This window comes from Schistocerca gregaria, chromosome 1 (assembly GCF_023897955.1).
Source record: "Schistocerca gregaria isolate iqSchGreg1 chromosome 1, iqSchGreg1.2, whole genome shotgun sequence".
Lineage (NCBI taxonomy): Eukaryota > Metazoa > Arthropoda > Insecta > Orthoptera > Acrididae > Schistocerca > Schistocerca gregaria.
The window spans coordinates 787,270,144-787,282,763 of NC_064920.1; the positions used below are offsets into that span (position 1 = coordinate 787,270,144).

At 42.3% G+C, this 12,620-nt stretch overlaps 1 protein-coding gene across 1 annotated transcript in view; it reads left to right on the forward strand.

Annotated features, from left to right (window-relative positions):
* The window catches only part of LOC126269449 (uncharacterized), a 113,516-nt gene that overhangs the window by 48,766 nt on the left and 52,130 nt on the right, over positions 1-12,620 (forward strand). Inside the window, exon 3 of the mRNA XM_049973994.1 lies at positions 564-1,269. Within this exon, the coding sequence (XP_049829951.1) occupies positions 564-1,269 (706 nt within the window). The remainder of the gene's footprint in view (positions 1-563; positions 1,270-12,620) is intronic.

Genomic DNA, 12,620 nt, shown 5'->3' on the forward strand with positions numbered 1-12,620 from the left:
CCGAATTCCATTTTCACTCATTTAATCTTAAAGTTAACCCGAACTCACTTTGTTTTTAGAGTTCCATCTTATTTTGATACGTGCAAAGTGCTTCCATTTTCACAATTGTACTATAATCTCGCAATTTTGCTTTGTATTACAAAAAGAAATGAAGTACGACTGAGCACTAGCTCGGATTGAGGAATGGCGGGGAAGGAGATCGTGCGTGTTCTTTTCTAACGCCCATCGCGACGTCTGCTATAAGCGATTTATAGAAACATTGGAAAAATAAAGTCTGGACTGCCAGATGGATACGATTCCCATTTCTTAACTACAAGTGGCTCATAAGTTATTTTGGCTGGTGTAATCGGAATACTATCAGGCAGTTCACTTCTGCTTAGTTGTTAATACAGAGTACACATTAAGTTTCTAAGGGTTGCTTCCTCTTGCTAATGTATACCTAGACTCATTCCACAGCCTCCTAGGTTCTCCTTCTTGGTGGGTGCTACGGAACGTGATGCATAGAGGAATAAATGTTTCTGAGGGATGATACGCCTTTCCAAAGCTCTTGGTGTTTTGGACAGGCCTGTTCGTGATCATGGGGGTGAGCACGTGCGGCAACGGGTCGGGCTACTGCCTGCTGGGGCTGGACTGCACGCTGGACGACGACTTCGTGGCGGACACGAGCGGAGGCCACTGCCGCGGGCTGCTCACCGCGTTCACGCCCAGCGCGCACTTCGTCTGCTGCCGCTACACCATGGACCCCGCCGTCGAAGGCGCAGACTCTGCGGACGACGGAAACGCCACCGACGTCACGGACCAGACCGAAGCCTCGGCCACCGTCAGCATCACTACCCTGTCACCGCACATCACGCCGGACGTAACGAGTGAGGTCGCGAAAGGCAACCGCTCGAGCACAGCGCCCACTAGCAGCAAAATCGAAGAAAATTTGATTGCGGCCAATAATAAAGCCAATATCCCGGGAATCAATTTCTTTGTAGAACCTGAGACCAGGCGAGAGCAAGAGCAACGCATCCAGAATCCAGATACGTTCTCTGCCGATCAAGGAAGTCGTATAAATGAGTTTGTAGAGTATTTCAACACTTTCCTCGAGAAAAATACCTATCAGTACGACCCTGTGGATGAATACACCCAAGAGATGACGACTGTCGATCACAAGCCCTTCGTTTCTGAGAAACATACCAACGTTGCACATCCGTATTATGAAATAAGTTCCGGGCCCGATTACGTGGAGAACAACAAAAACAACAATGAACAACCAGCACCGAGGTGAGTTATGATTATTTAATTATATTATCTTTTTTATGCAGTGTGTAAATAATTGCCAACTGCAGGCTTACAGTTACAGAGAACAGAAATTAACCGATTCTCTCTAATATCTTTAGTAAAAAATTGTTCAAATACACTCCTGGAAATGGAAAAAAGAACACATTGACACCGGTGTGTCAGACCCACCATACTTGCTCCGGACACTGCGAGAGGGCTGTACAAGCAATGATCACACGCACGGCACAGCGGACACACCAGGAACCGCGGTGTTGGCCGTCGAATGGCGCTAGCTGCGCAGCATTTGTGCACCGCCGCCGTCAGTGTCAGCCACTTTGACGTGGCATACGGAGCTCCATCGCAGTCTTTAAAACTGGTAGCATGCCGCGGCAGCGTGGACATGAACCGTATGTGCAGTTGACGGACTTTGAGCGAGGCCGTGTAGTGGGCATGCGGGAGGCCGGGTGGACGTACCGCCGAATTGCTCAACACGTGGGGCGTCAGGTCTCCACAGTACATCGATGTTGTCGCCAGTGGTCAGCGGAAGGTGCACGTGCCCGTCGACCTGGGACCGGATTGCAGCGACGCACGGATGCACGCCAAGACCGTAGGATCCTACGCAGTGCCGTAGGGGACCGCACCGCCACTTCCCAGCAAATTAGGGACACTGTTGCTCCTGGGGTATCGGCGAGGACCATTCGCAACCGTCTCCATGAAGCTGGGCTACGGTCCCGCACACCGTTAGGCCGTCTTCCGCTCACGCCCCAACATCGTGCAGCCCGCCTCGAGTGGTGTCGCGACAGGCGTGAATGGAGGCACGAATGGAGACGTGTCGTCTTCAGCAATGAGAGTCGCTTCTGCCTTGGTGCCAATGATGGTCGTATGCATGTTTGGCGCCGTGCAGGTGAACGCCACAATCAGGACTGCATACGACCGAGGCACACAGGGCCAACACCCGGCATCATGGTGTGGGGAGCGATCTCCTACACTGGCCGTACACCTCTGGTGATCGTCGAGGGGACACTGAATAGTGCACGGTACATCCAAACCGTCATCGAACCCATCGTTCTACCATTCCTAGACCGGCAAGGGAACTTGCTGTTCCAACAGGGCAATGCACGTCCGCATGTATCCCATGCCACCCAACGTGCTCTAGAAGGTGTAAGTCAACTACCCTGGCCAGCAAGACCTCCGGATCTGTCCCCCATTGAGCATGTTTGGGACTGGATGAAGTGTCGTCTCAAGCGGTCTGCACGTCCAGCACGAACGCTGGTCCAACTGAGGCGCCAGGTGGAAATGGCATGGCAAGCCGTTCCACAGGACTACATCCAGCATCTCTACGATCGTCTCCATGGGAGAATAGCAGCCTGCATTGCTGCGAAAGGTGGATATACACTGTACTAGTGCCGACATTGTGCATGCTCTGTTGCCTGTGTTTATGTGCCTGTGGTTCTGTCAGTGTGATCATGTGATGTATCTGACCCCAGGAATGTGTCAATACAGTTTCTCCTTCCTGGGACAATGAATTCACGGTGTTCTTATTTCAATTTCCAGGAGTGTAGCTCTGAGCACTATGGGACTTAACTTCTGAGGTCATCAGTCACCTAGAACTTAGAACTACTTAAACCTAACTAACCTAAGGACGTCACACACATCCATGCCCAAGGCAGGATTCGAATCTGCAACCGTAGCGGTCGCGCGGTTCCAGACTGTAGCGCCTAGAAGCGCTCGACCACTCCGGCCGCCCAATACCTTTAGTAATTCATCAACGTTTCAGGCTTACGTTCACAATTTTGCCAGTAATCTGCGATACTGTATACGTCCTCTCTCTTTTCACAACCCTCAAAATAACCTGTGTCAATGATTCCGGTGACCCTCTTTTACACTATTAAACTTGACAATATCGTAAGATAAACTCTCTCGTTGTTTAGGTCAGTCAGAAGTTACAGAGTTTGTGGGGAACAAGTAATGATTCCTCGTTACACGATAGCAAGAAGTTCGTACTTCGACCACCTTTTATTCCTTGCACACATCACACAAATAGACAGATGAAAGAATTTTCTATCTATTTCAGTGCAAGCGACTTCCTAACATGATCCACAAATCTGCGTAGTATTTAGCAGTTATCTTTTAATTCTTCTCAGGTTAAGCCACTTCCATTTGTGTCCCAAAAAACACTGTCCATATACTAACAGACGTTTTTACGTTTTGGTACAGCATCAATAATTTTCGCTAACGCTATTTTTTCTAACATCAGGTTGTGCACACACATATCACATAAGTCACAAATCAGAGGATAAAATTTGCTGAATTACAAACTTTGTTGAGAACTTTGTTTCACACAAGTAGAGGAGGAGATTAGTGTTTAACGTCCCGTCGACAACGAGGTCATTAGAGACGGAGCACAAGCTCGGATTAGGGAAGCATGGTGAAGGAAATCGGCCGTGCCCTTTCAAAGGAACCATCCCGGCATTTGCCCGAAGCGATTTAGGGAAATCACGGAAAACCTAAATCAGGATGACCGGACACGGATTTGAACCGGCGTCCTCCCGAATGCGAGTCCAATGTAGTAACCACTGCGCCACCTCGCTCAGAACACACAAGAAGAGCTCAGCTTAACACAGTATCTGTCAGTACATCACTTTTTCTTTTGTTAGTTAAATGTCATTATAAGGCTTGTTCTAACACACAGTTTTTCACACAGTAACCTATTTATCATTTTGAAAGATTTAGAATGTGGAAATTCTCCATCTATATTGGTGCATTACCAATGCAATTCTGTGTCTGCCCTGATATGGTAATTACAGAAAAGCATGTCTTTACACAAAAATTTAATTTAAACTTTTGATGAACAATTTGGTAGCCCCAAGTTGGGAAGGCATTTTATATGCCGAGCCCCTATCACACATGCATGCATGCATTGCGAAGACCAAGACTGTTCTACTACAGCACAAAGAGTGTTGTCTAAGCAGTCATTCTTCCCTCTCTGCATGCATGAATCGAATAGGAAGAAATTCTAAAACATAGGAGATGACCTCTTTTGCTATTTGCAGCAGTTTCGCAGAATATGGACGTAGATGTACACGGAAATATCGCTAAATTGCCATGAAAGTATAGGACATTTTTTCTGCATCTTCATAGTTGATGAGCTCGATTATTCAAAGGATACTATAAAGAATTTCAACAACGTACAGCCTATAGTTCATTGTTGACAGCCATCTGAATTGGTCGGTGCGTCGAATGCGTTTGAACGTGCATAAAACAGAATGAGATTTTCACTCTGCAGCGGAGTGTGCGCTGATATGAAACATCCTGGCAGATTAAAACTGTGTGCCCGACCGAGACTCGAACTCGGGACCTTTGCCTTTCGCGGGCAAGTGCTCTACCAACTGAGATACCGAAGCACGACTCACGCCCGGTACTCACAGCTTTACTTCTGCCAGTACCTCTTTGGAAGGTAGGAGACGAGGTACTGGCAGAAGTAAAGCTGTGAGTACCCGGCGTGAGTCGTGCTTCGGTAGCTCAGTTGGTAGAGCACTTGCCCGCGAAAGACAAAGGTCCCGAGTTCGAGTCTCGGTCGGGCACACAGTTTTAATCTGCCAGGAAGTATCGTGCATAAAACAGTTTCGTGCTTTTGTAAAACATTATCATTTGAAGGGTTGGATTGCAGCATAGGTCAAAACCGAATTGGAGGAAGTGACCGCGGACCCTGCAGCATCACTGAAGACCATTTCCATTTGGATTAATGAATTAATGTGGTTGGACAAGCACCAAATGCAAAGCATGCTCCACCTGTCCAGTTGAGGTCACCACAAAAGAAATCATTCACAAAATCCATGACACAATAATACAGGAGATTGCTGAGACTGTGGGCATCTCAACTGAGCGAGTGTACGAGGGGGTGCCCAAAAAATATCTAATTCGTTTTTAAAAGCTATATATTTTCAAATTGTTCACAAAACGACCTTACCTCCTTCAAAATACTCTCCATTATAAATAAAACATTTGTCCCCAGCGTCCTTCCACTGTTCAAAACATTTTTTGTAGCCATCTTTAGAAATGGCTGACAGCTCCTACCTCGTTTTTTGTTGACTTCTTCAACGTTGTCAAATTGGTGTCCTTTCATAGTGCTTTTCAAGTGTGGAAATGAGAAAATATCATACGGAGTCAGGTCAGGCACGTGAGGTGCTTGGGGCAACAGAACCCTGCCATTTTTAGCCAAAAACTGTCTAAGAAAGATGACCGTGTGCAGGTGCGTTGTGATGGAAGAACTAGTCTCCTGTCTGCCAAAAATTGCGTCCTTTTTTATGAACACTGTTGTGCAATCTTATTAAAACTCCCAAATAAAAGGGTTGATAGAGAGTCTGACATTGGGGAACAAACTCTGAATGAACTGCGCAATTGACATCAAACAAGCAAATCAGCATTTTTTTGACGTTGGTTTCACTTGTCGACATCATTTTGGACAAGGTGACGATGATGTCTTCCATTGGCTTGACAGTTGCTTTGTTTCTAGGTCATAAACATAGGACCATGTCTCATCACTAGTAACCTTAGATGGAAAATTTGGATCCATTTCAAACTGTTGTCTAAAAGCACGACATGTTTCAACTTGACATTCCTTTTGATTGTCAGTCAGAAACTGAAGCACAAATTTAGCGGCAACCCTTTCCACTTCCAAATCTTCTGTTAAAATTCGCTAAACCGAGCTCCACGATAACCCACGAATATGTGGCAGTTGATCAATTGTCTGTCGAGGGTCTGTGAGCACAAGTACTCGAATTTTTTCAATATTTTCGTCGATTCTGGCAGTTGATGGACGTGCAGAACGAGGTTTGTTATCAATCAATATGACGCCATTTTCAAATCGAGCAACCTCACACTTGAGGTTTATCCATGTCCTCATCTCGGTAAGCTGTTTTCAACATTACAAGAGTTTCGGCAGCAGTTTTACCGAGCAGAAAACAAAATTATATAGCTGTATGTTGCTCACTTAAACTTGGCACCATGAAAAAAACGAAACAAGAACAAAACAGCGTTAGCAAAAAAAAAAACATCACTGCAGATGAACAGAACAACCCAGCTCGACAACGCAGGTGGCACTGAACTGGGAAAGAGTTGCGCTGTATACGCCTAGCGTCCGAAATTCGTACCACACAAGCTCCTCCCACAGCAATGTTATTCCAGTTTTTGTCTTTTGGGTACACCTTCGTAAAAGTCACGCACGGAGAATTGGCTATCGAGAGGCTGTGTGCCAGGTAGGTGCCACGATTGCTCACAGTGACCAATAGCGCCTCTGCCACAACATTTACATTTCAACACAACATATGGTAATGTTTAATCACAGCCCGCAAGACATTTGTGCCGACTTGTGGCTGTAGATGAAACCCGGGTCCATCATGACACACCAGAGACAAAACAGCAGTCAATCCAATGAAAAATTTTGTTGACAGTACCATTTTCTCAACTGTTAAGATGATGGCCACTGGTTTTTGCGATTCCGGACAAGAACATAGCCAGGATTTTGAAAAGAGAGGGTCTGATTTGTTAAAGAGGACCTTAAAAAGGCTCATAATTTTAATTTATACTCAAATGTAAAATTTAATATTTCTTTGTTTGGCAATATGATAACTTCACTTTATTACCAAAACAATTAAAATACAGTCTTCGACGCTAATAAACTCCTACGTTGTCGTTTATATGATGTTTATTTACAGATACATTAGTGTTGTGACGGTTGGAATCACTGTTCCAAGGATATTACGAATAATACATTTCACATTAATTACAAGATCGTTCTTGTAGTAAAGTTTGAAGACGTGATGTGTCGCCGTCCCACAAGTGAACCCTTTTACTCAACGATACATAGTACTAAATGACAATCTGTAGCCGCCTTCAACTATAAATATCGCTGAACTACGCATATTGTCCAAAGCTTACGCAAAACAACATTAAAGTTAAATTAGAGTCTGGCGTAGAAATAAATGATTTTCCCCAAATCAAGGTACGTACTGCTATAAAAGTAACGAAAAAATGATTTTTATATCATTGGTTCTACAATTGAAAATCATTACAGTTTCAAAACGATAATACAACATCTGAAAAAGTTTAAACTACTAAACAAAACACTGAGCAAAAATATTTATTTTTAATGTTTTTAAATAGATTAAAAATATTTAATACATATTTTGGTCATTAAAATCATTATGTGAATGTCTCGTATTTCAATTAGCTTTGCATGGCAGCAACAGGCAAACTATAAACTACGTTAACCAATTCATTTAAATACACACCCCAAGAAAACAAAGCAGATGAAAAGAAAAACAAATGACTACAATTTCAGAACAACTGGATTATTTATTCAAGAGAAAGGGCTTTACAAACTGAGCAAGCCAGTAATCCGTTGGTCCAACTATAGCCCTTGTGCAAGCATTTATTCTACTTAGATCCGTCTTCCTGACGCATATAATGTTAAGTTCTGTCCAATTGGCGCGTTAGAAAGTCAAAATCCCGAGCTGGTTGGAGGGTCCTGCCCATAAAGCTCCAAGACATTCTCAAATAGGGACAGATTCGGTGAGTCTGTTGGTCAAGGTACGGTTTGGAAAGCACGAAGACAAGCAATAGAAACTCTCGTCGTGTATGGATGGGCATTATCTTGTTGAAATATAAGCCTAGGATGGCTTACCACAAAGGGCAACGAATCACGGCGTAGAATATCATCGACGAACCGCGAATGACAAGGAAAGGGGTCCTGCCACGATAAGTAATGGCACCCCAGACCATAACTCCGGGCGATAGTCACTGCTGTCCAGGGCGTCTCCAGATACGTCTTCGCTGTTCATCAGGACATACTTCGAAGCGAGACTCATTGCCAGTGTCTGAATTTTCCACAAGAGCTCCTGGTGGAGCACCACCAGTTTTCAGGGAAGGATGCATCCTAAGCCTCTTAAATATTATCATGGGGGCATATAATTACCACTAGCACTCGTACGGCAGACAATTGTAGTGTTAGTTCCTGTTTCGGCACTAGAAACACTACCCAATTGATGTTTGCCCTTCTGTGCTAATATCTTAGGCGATTTCTTTTGTACAGTTGAGAAACCTGATTCGTCAACATTGAAAATGGTCAGTGCATTTAGTTTATGCTCGTCTACAATTTTTGCCAGAAAATAAAAAATAACTTATTAACATTTTCTTTATTACAACCTCTAGCCCTAGCAATAGATACATTTTCAGGCTGTCATAAAGTTAGTGTCGGATAACGTTTCACAAACGCGTAGAACCATTTCTTACTAGCCATTTTTTCTCTTTACTGAATGAATTGTCAAGATGGGGATTAGCCTCAAGTATTTGAAAAGCTAACGTCCTTACGTCAGTTATCGTAAGGCCGAACAGGTTCTCTTCAAACTCTAAAATGACATTAACAAGTTCTTCTTCAGCTGATAGTGGTAATGCTGCTTGCCTCCCATACTTGCCCCATTGTTGCCGCAGTTGACACCCCGTATAGCTTCACCTCGAATATGTCTTAGAGACGTTTTCTTTGGTATTTCATATTTCCTGCAACATTCGTTAAGTTTTATTTTCCCTTTTTTAAAATCCTCCAACGCATGTGTTTCTGGAGACCACTTCCCGTATTTCCTCCTGGCCATCATAATGGAAATCTGCAATGAAGAAGGGGGAAAAAAATAATACCTGTTATGAAACATCAACTTTCACGATCACCGCGAAATTATTTTTCTTAGCTTGGGAATATTAGACTCCATAAATGTATTAAAAGATTCAGCCTAAATGACTTGTATTACTAAGGTTCTTAAATCGCACCAGTAAAGATTCCTAAATCGCACTGGTGCTATTTAGGCAACTCAGCAGTGGTGCGATTTCGGCAACCACTCCATTTTGTGAGTTTGTCATGCTGTAAGCTAAACAACTGATTGAATGACAATTATAACGATGTCAAAAAGTACTTAAACATATATTAATTATATGTAATAGATTTGAATGAAATTGTTTCGTACATTAGTAGCAGGCTCCTTACGAAAAGTACACAAACCCGACATGCAAATCGTCACTTTTCTTGTAAACCAAATACAACACAAACTACCGCAGCCACTGAAGCCGAACTATTGTAGCATCCTGGGAGTGTTCCCTAGTTCAAACTACTCCCGCGAGGTGGTGCGTAAGTATGACCGGCATATTTTTAAAAAATGGTGGTGCAGTTTGAGAGCAGGTGCAATACAGGCTACTTGCCCCATCCCGTTTTCACCGTATGATTGAAAATCAAGATCTTTCAATTTCACTAGAGGGCAACTAGGTCATGTGTAATTTCATTTGCGTGATGGGGGTGGGGGAGGGTTCTTACCCCCGTTTGACTATGTCCTTGTTTCCAGTCCTAGTAGATTACTTGTAAAAAGGCAGAACCATAACCTATTATGATTCATTGGAGTATCGTTTGAAACTTGCATTGGAGGAAAAAGACCAAGATTGGCACGTAAAAATGTGCCCTTTCACCCGGATAATGCATCATTTCACAAATCAGCTACAACAATAGCGAAAGTGCATGAACTGGGTTTTGAACTGGTTCCTCATCCAGGGATTAATGTCTGGAGAATCGTCAGGTAGGATAGAACTTCCCATTTCAACGTTTCCAAGTGTGTTATGAAAGGTTTTGCAACACTTGGTCGAGCATTGTCAAGCTCGATACTGATCTCCTGTGATTGTTGCCATCGGTTTGAGTAGCTTGGAAAACCTGCTCTCTTCCACAACCATGCTGGTCTTCGACGTCAAAATCACCGTTCTTCAATTGTTGAAACCATTCTCTGTATGGGTGCATCGCCATGGATCTTACCCAGCATTTAATGAGTTTCAGCTGCAGATTTCTTTATGTTAGAGCAGAAAATTAAAGCTTCTCGCAAATGGCGGGAATTAGGCTCTTAAGTTGACATATTCAACCGAGAATAACTTTATGATGCAATCACAAATCGACCAATATTTTGATGGCATTATGTTTACAAATGGGCAGCAGAAGTAAAGTTGTAGTTCTAATAACTTGGAGAGGTCAAGTTGTTGTTTCATCATATCCTTCAGGATTACCTCAGACATTTTAGGGCAATACCCTCTACACTTTTCTTTTCTTTCGATCTAGGTGCTGGATGCTCATTATAGATATTTATCCCAACACTGATCACTACAAATGTTTTGGAGCTCCCTCTGACATGACATCAATGATTGTATTTCCCAGTAGATGTGGCAGTTAATGCTTGCTGGGTCACTGCATGCTAATGAATTTCTGACAAGTATGCACACACTTACTCTGCTATGTATTTCATTGGTATGTTAGCAACATTAACGCAATAAATTAGTTTGGCCATATAACAGAGATGAAACCAAACTATTATAGGCTTAGAGAGGATGCTCACACATACCATACAGTCTAATGTGATGACACGTACTTAGTGTTGCAACAATTATCCACATAACATCTTTATTAGTTACAGTATGCAGTTTGTTCTTGAGGTTCTCAGTTTCGTGGTGAGTTACCACATATATGAGTGTGATCATCTCTTTTAATGTAAAGTCAGTGATCATACAGAAGTATTTCCTTATATTAAACTAGAACACAAAATCCGCTCATCCTGGTTTACAGCTGTCACTTCATTTCCATTTTGCAGAGCTCAGAAGTATTACACGGTAAAGACACAGAAGATATACAGGAGAGTTTCTTTGAAGCTTAGAAACCAGATACTGGCAAAATTGATACTGTCAGGGTGGCTGGTGAATCATGCCTGGGGAACTCAGTCAGTAAGAGCATTGGCCATGAAACACAAGGTTCTGAGTTTACATCTGTCTAATCCACAATTTTAATATGTCAGGAAATCTCATAACGGCAACACTCCTTTGTATACTGAAAGATCCATTCAAGGCACAAAATAATTTTGATGTGGACACTGACACTTTGTCCATGCCTCTCCTTTCAGAGCAAATATTTGTATGTAAACAGCACCTACTTAGCACAATAGAGAATGCAATAAACGTAGTAGCTTTCCTATTAATACTATTACGGTCTTTTTACAGCATATTTCAGTTTGTCCTGTATTCCAGAGACCATAAAATCAGCTATTGTTGAGCATTGATTTTAACAATATTTAGCAAATTCATGTATATTTACTGATAAAAAAGGATCTCGAAATTATCATACTTAATGCCCCATAAATTTACTGCATATTAGGCTTTGTTACTGGTAATGAAACACAATCTGACCTTAACTATGATCTGCACAATCAAAATACAAGACACAAATACAATTTCCATGTAAATGTTGTCTTCTTGTCAAGGGTCCAGATTGGAATTATACACCAATGTATTCAACAAGCTCCCAGTTAACAAAAACAAGAAACTGGAACTATGAATCAATTAAAAAAAACAACAACCTACCTCATTAGTCATTATTTCTACAAACCATCTGAATATCTAATTTCAGAGACTGAGAAATTCCCCTAGCTACATAACAAGTAGCAACGTTTGTTATACAGTTGCATGACAACCACTAATGTACTGTAAACAGGACTCAGTATTTACAGAAGTCAATAAATACCTTCTTTTTTTGGAAAGTAACCTTGCAATTAAGTAAATACTAAGCCACCAACCAGAGATAAACAGTGGCTGTTTAGTGTAACTGAGGAGGAGGCACTTTTTTCCAAAGCAGTGGCTTTCTTTCTCATATGTTTAACTGAGTTTAGCTGGCACAAGCATGAATTTCATCGGGTGGTATATTGACAGTTTACTGTTAATAAGAATGCTAAAGATTAAATGGGTACATCCGACAATGAATTACGAGAAAAGAAATTTCTTGCAAAATCCAACAAAAAGAAGGGCACCAAGGAATAAAGTGTGCGTCATTTATGACGGTGGCTGAGTTTAGGTTCATTCTGCGCATCTGACGTCACAAAACACAGTCAGCCAATGAACAGAGAATGACGTTGCCAGAGCTCGACTGCAGTGCAGAGCACGGACGAGTGTCTTCAGTTTTAGAAACGTTCAGTCATAAATAAAGTAATTGAACAGAGCAATGTCTTAATAGCAGACTTTCTTTTATAGAAAGTTTGGAAAAAGCGTTCTTTATACCAATTGCTTCATATTCTATTAATTAATGAAACCAAACAAGCAATAAGCCCCCTAATTCAGGCGATAGCAAGGAAAGGTGTTTGTATCATTCTCACTAACCGCTTTTTCGCAATAAAGAACAGCAGTAATTGTTTATTTCCTATTGTACTTCGACTAAACGTGAGTAATTCATAATCATACTAACAGTGTTTGTCGGTATTTTGCGTGCTGGTTTAAAGTCCTCCGGTAGACAC